The sequence below is a fragment of the Lontra canadensis genome, unplaced genomic scaffold (assembly GCF_010015895.1).
Source record: "Lontra canadensis isolate GAN:19392208 unplaced genomic scaffold, GSC_riverotter_1.0 scaffold28, whole genome shotgun sequence".
In the NCBI taxonomy this organism is placed as follows: Eukaryota; Metazoa; Chordata; class Mammalia; order Carnivora; family Mustelidae; genus Lontra; species Lontra canadensis.
In genome coordinates this window covers 12,181,613-12,197,111 of record NW_022631022.1, presented here as the reverse complement: position 1 = coordinate 12,197,111, position 15,499 = coordinate 12,181,613, and the positions used below count along the sequence as shown (strand labels likewise).

Sequence of the window (15,499 nt, the reverse complement as noted above, 5' to 3'; positions counted from 1 at the left end):
CTGTTGGTGGGAATGCAAACTGGTACAGCCACTCTGGAGAACTGTGGAGGGTTCCTCAAAAAGTTAAAAACAGAAATACACTACAATTCAGCAACTGAACTACTAAGTATTTATTCAAAGGATATAAAGATAGTGATTTGAAGGGCACATGCACCGCAATGTTCAAAGCAGCACTATCCACAATAGCCAAAACATGGGAAGAGTCCAAATGTCCATCAACTGATGAATGGATAAAAATGTGGTGTACACACATACACACACACACACACACACTGAAATATTACTCAGTCACCAAAAAGAACGAAATCTTGCCATTTGCAATGATGTGTATAGAACTATAGTATGTATATATGCTAAGTGAAATAAGTCAGTCAGAGAAAGAAAAATACCATATGATTCCACACATATACGGAATTTAAGAAACAAAACAGATGAACATAAGGGAAGGGAAGAAAAACTAAAGACAGAGGGAGTCTCATAAGAGACTCTAAACTGTAGAAAACAAACTAAAGGTTGTTAGAGGAGAGATGGGGGGAGATTCGGAGTAACTGGGTGATGGGCATTAAGGAGGGCAAGTGACGTAATGAGCACTGGGTGTTATCCGCAACCGATGAGTCACTAAATTCTATGTCTGAAGCCAATACTCCACTACATGTGAACTAACTTGAATTTAAATCACATTTGACAGGAAAAGAAAAAAAGATAAAGTGTCAGTCGATATCTAACTCAGTGTCAGATTATATTTACCCAAGACTTAAAATATGGGAGGAACAATGGTCCATTCACAGGATAACCAACATTCCATTTCCATCCTTAAAATGAGATTTTTTTTTAAAAAGGAAATAAAAAAAAAATTTTAATCTCATTTTTTAAAAATAGTGTGCTTTTAAGACTTTGAAATGAAGCCCAATTTCAACATGATCATCAACACATCACTCAAAATCTTTGGAAGCAAGTGAATCTTTAATGTTTATTCATGCCATTTACAAATTAACTATAAAAGTTAAACATTGTTTAAAGTTACGAAAATATAAACAAAAGTCATGGGACACTGGGGGCAAAAATACAGCCTTAGGCTACCTTAGCTTACACACCTGGACATTTTTGAGTGCTCTGTATGCATTAAATTATTTAATTCTCCCAATGACCTTGAGGCAGGTTTTTTTTTTTTTTAAACTGTGCAGAGTTGTTCCTAAACTCCTCTGAGACACTAAGTCTCAAAACCATTAAATAGGAGCTCTAGTTTTCTTATAGATATAAAAAAAAAAAATGGCCATAGCATAATTTATATGAAAACATGCACACACATTTCATTACATGTAAAATATAAATGCATTATTTATAGTGCTGGAATTCAATAAATGTCAATGATGAGGATGGTGAAACAACAGTCTCTAAAATGCACTTAATTAAGCTGTCTCACTGCAATAGCACATTACCATCTATAAAAAAGTGTGATGCAAAAAGGTCACTCTACACTACCAGGTAGAAAATCAAGGAAGAGAGTATTTATATGTGTATAAAATGTTATAAAGTATAATTACTTTTACTTATAAGAACATACACTTATTTTCGGTAGCAAAAATTTGAAAGGGAATAGTGTCAGCCACGGATGGCTATAATTCATGGCATACTACTGTCTTCACGCATGATTTCAAGATCCACACTTTTGATCCCCTTCACCCATTTCTCCCACCCCCATCAACCCTTGCCTTTTTGCAACCACCAGTCAGTTCCCCATATCTTGAACTATTTACTTTTTTTATTTTTAAGGTTCCACATACGAGAGATCATATAGTCTTTGTCTTCCTCTGTCTTAATTCACTTAGCATAATGCCTACAAGGTCCATCCATATATTGTCTGAACTGGCAAGATTTCACTTGTTTCTTTGGTGAATAATATTTGTGTGTGTGTGTGTACACCAGAATTTTTTCCTCTAGGTTCTTTCCCTATCTTGGCTATTGTAAATAGTGTGATGAACACTATTTATTATTGAGTTGGCTTTTGTGTATGGTTGAAGATAGTAGCCCAGCTTCATTCTTTGGCTTGTGGCTGTCCTGTTTTCCCAACACTATTTACTGAAGAGACTGTCCTTACACCATTGTATATTCTTGGCTTCCTTTGTCACATTTTAATTGACCATATATGCAGGGGTTTATTTCTGAGCTCTCTACTCTGGTCCACTGATCCATGTGTCTGTTTTTATGCCAGTACCATACTGTTTAATTACTAGGCTTTTTAACAGAGTTTGAAATCAGGGAGTGTGATGCCTTCAGCTCTGTTCTTCTTTCTCCAGACTGTTTTGGCTATTTGGGGTCTTTTGTGGTTCCATACAAATTTTAGGACTCTTCGTTCTATTTCTGTGAAAAACACCATGAGAAATTTCATCGGGATTGCATCAAATATGTAGATCATTCTGGAGAGTACAGACATTTTAACAATATTATTTCTTCCAATCCATGAGCATGGACTATATTTCCATTTGTTCTTGTCTTCAATTTTTTCCTTAATGTTCTGTAGTTTACAGGTTCTTTCACCTCCTTAGCTAAATTTGTTCCTAGGTATTTTATTCTTTCTGATACAATCATAAATGAGACTGTTTTCTTAAGTTCTGACAGTTCATAATTACAGAAACACAACAGATTTTTGTGTATTGATTTTATATCCTGCAACATTACTGAATTCGTTTATTAGTTCTAACAGCTGTTAGATTCCATCAAGACTGATGGAGTCTTTAGGGTTTTGATATATCATATCACATCAACTGCAAACTGTTTTACTTCTTTTTCAAATTGGATGCTTTTAACTTCTTTTTCTTGCCTAACTGCTTTGGCTAGGACTTCTAATACTATGTTGATTAAAAGTACCATGAGTGGGCACACATGTCTTGTTCCTAATCTTAATAGTATGATCCTAGCTGTGGGCTTGTCATATATGGCCTTTATTATGTAGAGGCATGTTCTCTCTATACCCACTTTGCTGAGGGTTTTTTTTTTTTAATCATGAATGGATATTGAATTCTGTTAAATGCTTATATTGCATTTACTGAGTCAACCATGATTTTTATCCCTCAATTTATTAATGTGGCATATCATATGTTGATTGATTTGCAGATATTAAACCATCCCTACATCCCTGGAATAAATTATTGATAGGAACGTACTTATGGCCATCTTGTTAATTGTTTTCTGGCTGTTTTTGTAGTTTCCCTCTATTCTTTTCTTCTTTCCTCACTCTCTTTGTGGTGTGATGGATTTCTTTAGTAATATGTTTATACTGCTTCCTCTTTATCATGAGTATTTACTATAGGTTTTTGCTTTGTGGTATCAGAAGGCTCACATATAACAACGTATCTGTACAGTAGCCTATTTTAAGCTCGTAACAACTTAAGGGTGATCACATTTTAAAGCTCAACATCTTTACTTTTCCCCCTCCATGTTTTATGTTATAACTGTCTAATGTACCCCTTAAATACTGTAATCATCGTTATCTTTACTTTTGTTTTCCACACTTCACACTAATTTATGATTATTCCACAATGTTTAGTATATATTTGCCTTTCCAATGAGATTTATTCTTTCATATATTTTCTTGTTATTAGTTAGTATCTTACCTTTTCTACTTAAAGATGTCCCTTTGACACGATTTGGTAGTGATGAACTCCTTTAGCTTTTGTTTCTCTGGAAATCTCTTTATCTCTCCTTCACATCTCAATGGTAACTTAGCCAGGTAGAGTGTTTTTGGTTGGAAATGTTTTTCTTTTAGCACACTGGATATATTCCACCACTCTCTTCTGGCCTGCAAATTTTCTGCTGATGAATCTGATGGTAGCCTTATGGGGGATGTGCCACATACATCTTTTGTATATAGCAAGTTGCTTTTCTTTTGCTGCTTTAAATTCTCTCCTTGTCCTTAGACATTTTAATTATAATGTATCTTGGTGTGGGTCTATGAGTTCATCTTAATTTGAACTCTCTGAGTTTCCAGGATCTGGGTCTCTGTTTCCTCCTCATGCTAGGGAGGTTTTCAGCCATTATTTCTTCAAATAAATTTGCCCTTTTCTCTAGCTCTTTTCTTCTGTGACTCTTATAAAATGTGAATGTTAGTCTACTGATTTTGTCCAGTAAGTCCCTTAAGGTATCACGGTCTCATTCTTTTTTGTATTTGCTGCTCTGGTTAGCCAAGTTCTACTGCGTTATCTACAAGCTCACTGATCTTTTCTCAGGTTCATTTAGTCTTTGTTGACCCCTCTAGTGTATTTTTCAATTTGGTTATGGTAGCCTTCAGCTCTGTGACTTCAATTTGGTACTTTATTACATTTTCCATCTCTTTGCTGAAGTTCTCACAATGTTCATACATTCTTCCCCCAAGTTCAGTGAGCATCTTTATGACTATTACTTGAACTCTTTAACAGATAAATTACTTACATCTCAAAAAGTTCTTCTTTTTCTGAGCTTTTACCTTGTTCTTCCTTTTGGAACATATTCCTCTTTTTCATTTTGCTCCACTCTGTATTGGTTTCTATGCATTAGATAAAACAGCCACCTCTCCCATCTTGAAGTAGTAGACTCACATAGGTGAGCCCTGTTGTTCAACTCTGCCCTACTTTTTGGCTATCTCAATCTTCTGTGTTTGTCCAAGTAGTCTGTATAATTTTAATAGCTTCCAGTAGTTAAATATATGCCAAGACCTGTCAGTGCCCCAAAAAGGAGGATTTCAACACCTAGAATCAAGCTAATGGGAAGCCAGATCCTTAGGTAGCAGCTTTTAAAAGTATGCAAACATACTTTGTCCTATGAAACTACAAGTGTAGTCTCACTGCCTATCAGAGCCAGCAATGTGGTGGTATTCTTTGGGGGACAATTGCAAAAATTACGGCTCCTGATAAGTTTGAAACCTCTTTTCTGAAAGATACTGGTGAGTTGTTCATATTCTGGGAAGAACAATATTATAAAGCTAAGTCTGGGCATAGCTGAAGTCCACTGGGCTCTGGCATTTGGAAAGAACACTTAGAGAACACTAGAGAAGTGCATAGTGTAATGTATGTGATGGTTTAGTGTCTCAGAGGACAGCATAATGGAAAAGCACAGCCTAAGTTTGTTAGGTTAGTTATAGTGTCTTTTAGCCTAAACCCTATAGAGAAATTTAGAGTTGTTAGTAATATTTTTAGTCAAGCTTAGAGTAAGATAAAATATCACTTTTGAAATTCAGGTAATCTTATTTTTGTGGTAAGCAACTAATAAAGAAACAATGTATCTGAAAGATTACTCTGAAGTCAACAAAACTAATTTTAAAAGAGTTAAATTATAATGTACATATAAGTATTATGTATGATCTTATTAACCAGGTGTTTCCTTCCAAATTGCCTTTCCTTTTTCAAGGAATTAATACCCATGATTTTAATTCTTTTTAAAGGTTTATTTATTTATTTTAAAGAGAAAGTGAGAGAGCGTGCGTGCATAGGGGGAGGCGCAGAAGGAGAGAGAATCTTGAGCAGACTCCCTACTGAGTGCAGAGCCTAATCTCATGACCCTGAGATCATGACCTGAGACAAAATCAAGAGTCAGGGGCTCAACTGACTGAGCCACCCAGGTGCCCCAATTATTACACATGACTTTAGGTAATAATCCCAAGAAAAAAAAAGGAATTTGTGTTCTTAACTATTTAATCATTGTAAAAAGTATTTGGGGTGCCTTCAGCTCAGGTCATTATCCCAGGGTCCTGAGAGACACCACGTGGGTCTCCCTGCTCAGTGGAGAGTCTGCTTCTTCCTCTCCCTGTGACCCCCTCCCCCAGATCGTGCTCTCTCTCTCAAATAATAAAACCTTTAAAAAAAAGGTTAATATTCCTTTTATTATTTCTTAAGAAAGGCTTGATTTCTCACTATTGCCTATGAGAGCTACTTAAAACAACCATCATTTTGGTCAATTTGGATAGTATCTTTTTAAAAAATGAAGACACACACACACACACACATGTATATACACACACACACACATATGTATGTATGTATGTTGATCACACTCTGTATGTAATGCTAACTTTTTTGGTACCCTTACTTTTATTTTTGAATTGCTTCTGTTCTTTATTTTAGATTAACCTAATATAAAATGTTCAGATTATATGAATATAGATAGTAACTGCCTACAGTTTAAGAACGAACAAAAACACTGAAGCACCAGGACTTGGCTCAATGAATTCCTGATTAACCATCTCTTTTCTCTCAATTTCCATCCAAATCCAATCATACTATACTAATAGTTCTTCAATAATTTCAAATATTTCTGAAATGTTAGTAAGAGGATAAATTCAGACAGAAACAAGGTTGTCTACATTAACAACAACACAACAACAAACCAATAAGCTCCATAGCACTTTGTATAATCATACCATTTTGTAGATGAGGAAATTAAGGAACAGAAGGGTAAAGATGATTTGCAAGGGTAGTTAATTAGTGAGTGGTTCTTTATACCACTAATGAGCCAGTTTTATGTAATAGGTATTTCATACATACAATGGCGGCACTGCAAAATCTTTAAAAGGCTCCTTCTTCTTCCTTTTTTTTTTTTTTAAAGATTTATTTATTTGAGAAAGAGAAAGCTTGCATGCAAGTGGAGGGAGGGGCAGAGGGAAAGAATCTCAAGCAGACTCCCTGCTGAGTGTGGAGCCCCACACAGGATTGGATTTCACAACCCTGAGATCATGACCTGAGTGGAAATCAAGAGATGGCTGCTTACCCGAATGAACCACTCAGGTACCCTAAGGCTCCCCCTGCCCTTTCTAAAGAAAAAACAAACAAACAAACAAACAAACAAAAAAACCCATTTTATTTATTTATCTGGGGTAGGAGGAGAGCAGGAGCATGAGCAGGGGGAGGAGCAGAGGGAGAAGCAGGCTTCCTCCAGAGAGCCCGACATGGGGCTGGTTCACAAGATCCTGGGATCATGACTGGAGCAAGGCAGATGCTTACCTGACTGAGTCACCTAGACTAGGCAACCCCAACAAAGCTCCTTCTTAATAATACTCATCAGTTCCCAATTAGATTTGTTGCATAAAATCTCAAATCAATACATACATATACATAAAATATGTACAATACGGCATTCTTCTAGAAACTATGTTAGCAGAAAATAAGTGAGATATGTTTAACCTGCTTTTAATGTTTACACAGATGAGAAAAATAGGCAAAGATTTAAATACATTCTCAAAAATAGCATAGAGCCAATTGGCCAGAAACACACATAAAAAGGCCCTCAACTTAAATTCAAGGAAATGCAAATGAAAACCCAAATTGGGGGGAAAAAAGCCCCCATGTTCATACATGAACAAAGAATATATATTCATAAATGGAACAGTGAACAGCTATTAGAATGAGTCAAAACCACACAAAACAAAATGCATGAAACTTATAAACATGTTGAGTAAAAAAGAACACAGATACCAATTTCTTGTATAATTTCATTCATAAAATTTTGAAAAAATATACAAAGCTCATCTGTGGTGACAGAAGCCAGGAGAGCAGTTACTCTTGTCGGGTTTATATAAAATAAGATTTGTATCAGCTAAGGCCAAAACGTTGGATCGTGGGAGTCTGAATAATAACAACTGCTGCGACACACTGACGTCTTACTCTGTTCCAAGCATTGTGATAAACAGTTTACATATATAATTCTAAACCTTAATGAAACGAGTATGATATTTTACAGAATGATAGAAAGCAAACTGACACTATAGGTTAAGGACTTGCCTACACCTACAAACCCCAGCATATGCCTAATTTAGGATCAAACTCAGATGTGGCTAGTTTCAAAGTCTAAATCTTCCCCTACTGTAAAATTATGCCTTTCTCTGAAAAATAAAGGCTTTGGACTTCATGCTATAACAAAGGGAAATATCAAATACAATTTAGAAGAAGTCCTTATAGTTTATACTTTTTTATAGACCTTTAAGAAAGTCTTTATAGAGGTTTTTGTCTTCCAGGTGAGCAGTTTTTATTTCTTATGATTAAAATGGCTATTCCATTTGCTGGCTCATTTCAGTTAACTTTTCAATGAAGCGTTGCAGTTAGAACTGCAATCACATTTCTGGTCCTTTAACATTCATGGATTTCAACTTTATAGTTTTGGTGACATCAGTAAAATTTGCACTTTACAAGCACTGAGATCCACTTCTCCAAAAACAGTGGAAAAACTGGCAAAGCTGGTCAATATCAACTTTTCAAAGCTTTGGAAATTAACCTAAGACTTGCAGTAAACTGGAGAGCATTTATCCAAGAAAACAGGCTGATTTTCAATAAGAACCGCTTTGTATCACTTTAACTTGCCTTAATCTGATTCCTTCATGATCAAGCGGTAGCCTTGAAAATTAACAGTCCAATATTCCCAGTTCAGTCTGGAGGTCAGAATGAACATAACACAGCTGGAACTCTCTCAAGGCCACATCCTAAAGAACTGTCATTATTTGTCTCCTGTGGTAGATTCTAGTAAGACCCCATCTTTGGCTATATGTGACCTGTCTCAGAACTTGCCTAATCCAAAAAGCTTTCTCTCTTGAGGAGATGGAAGGGTACAGAGGGGAAACTGTTAAAAAGAACTGTAGGCAGGGGTACCTCGGTCTGTTAAGTGTCTGACTCTTGATTTCAGCTTAGGTCATGATCTCAGGGTTGTGAGACTGAGCCCCAAGCTGGGCTCTGCGCTGGGCATGGAGTCTAATTAAGATGCCCTTTCTCCCTCTGCCCCGCCCCCCCTCCTCTCTCTAAAAATAAAAAATAAAATAAAATAAATTTCAGGCAAATGTCTTAACTTTAGTGGATAATAGCTGGGCAGATAACAGACTAACCAAAAACCTTAAAAGGAAAAACTGGTAAGTAAGATTTCCCCAGAAGCTTTGAAAAGCTCCATTTTATTCCTGGGACTCTGGAAGGTAATGCATATGCAAAGAGCTGTGTGCATCTCAAGACCCTAGAAGACCCCAAGCTCTCACCTCTGGCTAAATCTGAGGTTCCACAAATGTAGGAAGTGGAGGCTAAAGAAGGGCTGTCAATTGTATGACTGAGTGTTTACAGCACACCCCAACATACACAGAGCCCTTTGGCAAAGACTGGGAGATTTATTGCTTTAAGGTGTTTAAAGGAATATCTGTCCAATCAATACCTGACCACTTAGCTAACTGAGTAGAGACCTCAATGGTCAGACAAAAACATCAGAGAATTCATCACCAGCAGACTGGTTCTGCAGGAAATACTAAAGGGAATCATTCAGGCTTAAATAAAAGAACACCAAACAGTAACTTAAATCCACATGAAGAAATAAAGAGCACCAGTAAAGGTAACCACAAAGTAAATATAAAATTCAGTCTAAATGTATTTTTTACTTGTAACTCCTTTATTCTCAAATCTGATCTAAAAGACAACTGCATAAAACACCAAATACAAATCTGTGTTGATGGATGCATAATTCATAAGATCAATGGGGGTATGGGAGAGTGTATACACACACACACACACACACACACACACACACACACACAAACAACAGATACACATATGTAGGAAATAGATTTTGTATACTTTTGAAATTAAATTGGTATTAATCCAAACTAGCTTTTTATAAACTGAGGTGTTAACTGCAATCTCCAGGATAACCATAAAAGAAAATAATTGTATGTATCTATATATCTATATCTATATCTATATCTATATCTATATCTATAGAAATAAGGGAATTAAAATGGTTCATTATAAAACACCCATTTAATACAAAGTCAGTAATGGGTGAATTGAGGAACAAAAATAGACATAAAACATACAGAAAATTAGCAAAGATAGCAAATGTACATCCTATCTTATCAGTAATCACATTAAACATAAATGTATTAAACTCTTCAATTAAAAGCAGGGAGAGGCAGACTGGATTTAGAATAAAATATTATCAAACTATATGTCATCTACATATTACATATATATTTTAAATTCAAAGAAAAAAATAGGTCAAAGTAGAAGGACAGAAAAAGATATAGGATGCCAAAAGTAACCGAAAAAGAGAGTGCCTATACTAGTATCAGAGAAAATGCCTTTAGAACAAAAATTGTTACTAGAGACAAAGAAAGGAGTTTTTCATGATGAAAGGGCCAATCTGTCAAGAAGATGTAACAGTCATAACCTATTATGCACCTAAGTACAGAGCTCCAAAATACATAAAATGAAAGTGATCAAAATTGAAGGGAGAAGTAGATAATTCAACAATAGTAATTATAGATTTCAAGACTCTATTTTCAATAATGGATAGAACTAAGAAGAGGATAAACAAGGAAAGAGAAGACATAAATAACAGTATATACCAATTACCTAACAGATACTCATGGAACACTCCAACACCCAGTGATAGAAGAATATATCTTCTTCTCAAGTGCACATGAAACATTCTCCAGGACAGATTGTATATTAGGCTGTACGATGAGTCTCAACATGTTTAAAAGGAATAAAATCATACAATGTATTTTCTCTAACTACAATGGAATGAAATTAGAAAGCAATAACTAAAGGAATGGGAAATTCCCACATATGTAGAAATCATAAATGGGTCAAAGAAGAAATCACAAAATTTTAGAAAATTCTTCGAGGTGAAAAGAAATGAAAACACAACATACCAAAACTTATAGAAAGTTAAAGCAGTGCTGAGAGGGAAATTTATAGCTGCATATTCAGTACATTGAAAATAGTCTCAAATGAATAACCTAATCTTCCATGTTAAGAAATTAGAAAAGTAAGAGGAAGCCAAACCTAATGTAGGCATAAAGAGGGCATTATAAGTGGAAATAAATGAAATAGGGGATAGAAAACCAATAGAAAAAAAATTAACAAACCCCAAAGTTGAGTATTTAAAAAGACAACAAATCTAATTAATAAGCCTTTAGCTAAATTGATCAAGAGTAAAAAAAAAGAAGGCTCAACTAAAATCAGAATGAAAGAGAAATATTACTACTAATCTTATAGCTAAACTTATAGAAGTAAAAGGTACTAAAGAAGAGAATACTATGAAAAACTGTATGTCAACAGATAGGATAATCTACACAAAATACATAAATTCCTAGAAACACACAAGTTATCAAAATGGACTCAAAAAGAAATAAGGCAATCTGACCTATAAAAAGAGATTGAATTCGTAATTTAAGAAGTACCCACAAAGAAGAGCCCAGGCCTAGATGGTCTCACACTGTTGAATTCTACCAAACAGTTATAGATCAATACCAATCCTTCATAAATTCTTTCATAAAAATAGAAGATGGACTCTTTTCCTCTCCAGCTGCTTGAAGCTTGGCTGCCATCATGAATGACACAGTAACTATCTGGACCAGGAAATTCATGACCAACCAACTTCTTCAGCACAAACAAATGGTTATTGATGTCCTTTATTCCGAAAAGACAACAGTATCTCAGACAGAAATTCGGGCAAAACTAGCCAAAATGTACAAGACCACACCAGATGCCATATTTGTATTTGGATTCAGAACCCATTTTGGTGGTGGCAAGACAAATGACTTTGGCATGACTTATGATTCTTTGGATTACGCAAAGAAAAATGAATCTGAACATAGACTTGCAAGACATGGTCTATATGAGAAGAAGACCTCAAGAAAACAGTGAAAAGTATGCAAGAACGGAATGAAGAAAGTAAGGGGGACTGCAAAACCCAATCCTGGTGCTGGCAAAAAGTGAGCTGGAGATTGGACAACAGAAGGAGTAAAGATGCTGCAGTGGCTTTATCTGTGGTGATTGTGCAGATTTTTCAGAAGAGGATTAATAAATTAAGAATGTTAATGTGTCAAAAAAAAAAAAAGAAGATGGAATAGTTCCAAAGTCATTCATTCTGTAAGGTCAACATTACCCTGATTTCAAAATCAGTCAAAGATATCTCAAGAAAGAAAAATAAAAACCCAGATCCCTTATGAATATAGATATAAAAATCCTTAACAAAATACTAGCAAATTGAATCTATCATCATATTTAGAAGAGTATACACCATGACCAAGTGTGATTTATCCTAGGAATACAAGATAGGCTCAACATACAAGAATTAATCAAATCAATAATGTAATATACTCTATGAATTGCATAAGGCAAAAATTTGATATGATCACCTCAATAGATGCAGAAAAAGCATTTGACAAACTTGAACATCCACCAATGTAGTAATGGAATGTAAGTTCCTCAACCCGATAAAGATCATCTAATGGAAAACCCACTACTAACATCATACTTAATGATGGACACTGAAATCTTCCTCCTTCAAACTGGGCAGAAGAGAAGGATATCTACTCTTACTATTTCTATTCAACACCTAAGTACTAGAGATTTCAGCCAGGGCAATTAGTCAAGAAAATGGAATAAAAGCCAGAAAAGAATGAGATAAAGCTATCTTTATTTTCAGGTGACACAATATTATATACAGAAAAACCTAAGGAATATACTAAAAAAACTATCATAGAGGTAACTAGTTCAGCAAGACTAAAGGACAGTAGATCAATATATAAAAATGTCTTATTCCTATACACTAGCAACAATCAAGAATAAAATTTAAAAAGTAACTCCATTCACAATGTCGTAAAAAAAAAAAAAAACCTTAGAAATAAACTTAATAAATAGAATGAATCTGGAAGATTCATACTTCCTAATTTCAAAACTTACTGCAAAGTTCAACAAATCAAGACTGCATAAGACTAGTATAAAGAAAGATATACAGAACAATGGAACAGAATTCAGAGTCTAGACATAAGCCCACATATCTATGGTCAAATGATTTTTCACAAGGGTGCCAAGACCACTCAATGGGGAAGAAATAGTTTTTTCGACAAATGATGCTGGGACAACTGGGTATCCTTGGGAAAAAGAATGAATCTGGGTACCTATGCCACACTGTGTACAAAAATCAACTCAAAATGTGAAGACCCAAAAGTATGAGCTAAAACTATAAAACTCTTAGAAGGAAACAGTATACATCTGCATGACCGGTGATTAGGCAATAGTTCTTTAGATCTGATACCTAAAAACACAAGCAACAAAAGAAAAAATAAATTGGACTTAATAAAAATTAAAAACTTATGCATTTGAGCATACTATCAAAAAAATGAAGACAACCTACAGATGGGAGAAACATTTGCAAATCATAATATACCTAATAAGGATCTAGTATCCAGAATATATAGAGGAAACCTAACTAAACAAAAAAGAAAACAACAAATAAAAATGGTAAGAGAATAAGTATTTCTCAGAGAAACGGTTATTTTTCCATAGGGAGAGAATGAATATTTTCTCCACAGAAAGTATAGAAATGCCCAATAAACACATGAAAAGATGCTCATCATCATCAGTCACCAGGAGAATACAAATCACAACCATGGACTATTACATCACATGAACTGGAATGGCTATAACAACAACAACAAAAATGTGGACAAGTAACAGCAAGAATGTGGAGAAATGCAGTCCTCCTATGTTGCTGGTGGGAATGTAAAATGGTGCTGCCATTTTTCAAAAACAGTTTTGTAATTCCTCAAAAACTTAAAACATAAGAGTTACCATTTGATTCAGCAATTCAACTCCTCTAAGTATATGCCCACGAGAAATGAAAACACATGTCCATACAAAACTGTAGCAACTTCATAAGCAGAAAAACTTCAGAGCAGCATTATTTATAATACTAAAAAGTGGAAACAACACAAATGTTCATCAACTGATGAACGGATAAAGAAAATGTGGTATATTCACATGGTGTAATATTATCTGGTTACAAAGGCATGAAGTACTGATATATAATATAATATAGATAAACTCAGAAAACATTTTGTTAAGTCAAAGAAGCCAGATAGGAAAGGTCACATAATGTATGGTCCCATTTATATGAAAGGTCAGAATAGGCAAATTCATTAGCCATGAAGTAGTTATTTGTTGCAAGTCCAGGGAGGAAGGAAGAATGGATAATGACTGCTAATGGATACGGAATTTGGGGAAGTAAAGAAAATATTCTGGCATTACTGGTGACTGATGCATGACTTTATAAATGTACTAAAAGAAACCCATTGAATTGTGCAATCTTAAAACAGTGAATTTTATAATATGTGATTTTTAGCTCAAAAGATAGAATCTAAAAAGCTAAACAAAAATTTTTAATTTCACCCATCTGTGAATAATTTTCTTAATCTATGACATACAGTAAATTGAGATTTTTTTGCTGTTACATAAATCTGCATCATATGTTTTAAGATAGAAGTGGAAGTGACTCATTTGTTGGGATATGAGCTAGCCAATCATATTTGCATCTCAGTAAGGTTTCACTGTTCTCAAATCATTAAGACATACGTAGTCTTCAAAAATGACAAAAATGTTTTTTTCTGTGTTAAAAATAGCTCTAGACCAGAGAATAGATGGAATGTAGAACTGTTCATTTTCTTAGATGTGATAAAATTATAGTTATAAGTAAATGTCCTTATCCTTAGGCATATCCACAACTTACTTTCATATGGTATAAGAAAAAAACTTAAATCTAGGTGGGGAATATCTGGATATTCTTATATTACTCTTTTAAATGACCCAGCAATTGCATTAGTGGGTATTTACCCCAAAGATACAGAGGTAGTGAAAAGGGGGCCATATGCACCCCAATGTTCAAGCAGCAATGTCCACAACAACCAAACTGTGGAAAGAGCCAAGATGCCCTTCAATAGATGAATGAATGGATAAGGAAGATGGGTCCATATACACAATGGAGTATAAGCCATCAGAAAGGATGAATACCCAACTTTTGCATCAACATGGATGGGACTGGAGGAGATTATGTAAGTAAAATAAGTCAAGCACAGAAAATCAATTATCATATGGTTTCATTTATTTGTGGAACATAAGGAATAATATGGAGGACATTAGGAGAAAGAAGGGAAAAATGAAGGGGGAGAAATTGGAGTGGGAGACAAACCGTTAGAGACTATGGACTCCGGGAAACAAACTGAGAGTTTTAGAAGGGAGGGGATGGGGGGAATGGGTGAGCCTGGTGATGGGTATCAAGGACTGCATGGAGCACTGGGTGTTATACACAAACTATGAATCATGGAGTACTACATCAAAAACTAACGATGTACTGTATAGGGACAAACATAATAAAAAAATTATTCTTTCAAAATTCTGTTACATTTGAAATTTTGTATAGTAGGATGTTAGAGAAACTGCCTTGAAAACAAAGCTGTTCTTCAAAGTAGATGATGACAGTAATGAACAGAAAGTGAAGACATCTAAAAGAGTAATGATATTCCCCAAATTAGGAATTTGTTAAGGTCTTGCAGTGTCTACTTGGCAAAGTACCTGGCAGCATTACGGTTTTATAAGATGGTGAAATGTTAGTTTGCTGGTTTTGTGTTTTTCTGACGGTATCCACTATGGTTGATCTTTTAGACATGGCACAACACTGGGCTGCTCTTTTCCACGAAATAAATGATAGTTGAAAACTT

The 15,499-nt window shown here is 34.9% G+C and overlaps 2 protein-coding genes across 5 annotated transcripts in view; one reads left to right on the top strand and one right to left on the bottom strand.

The window, feature by feature from the left end:
* The window catches only part of RFX7 (regulatory factor X7), a 136,865-nt gene that overhangs the window by 16,462 nt on the left and 104,904 nt on the right, over positions 1-15,499 (bottom strand). The window lies entirely within an intron of this gene.
* Positions 11,328-11,645, top strand: LOC116871959 (40S ribosomal protein S24-like). Its single transcript, XM_032864890.1, has one exon. It carries the CDS (start codon positions 11,328-11,330, stop codon positions 11,643-11,645), a length of 318 nt encoding a protein of 105 aa, XP_032720781.1.

What these genes read in the sequence shown, in the direction of transcription:
- LOC116871959 (XM_032864890.1), top strand. Translation starts at nt 11,328, where the DNA reads ATGAATGACACAGTAACTATCTGGACCAGGAAATTCATGACCAACCAA.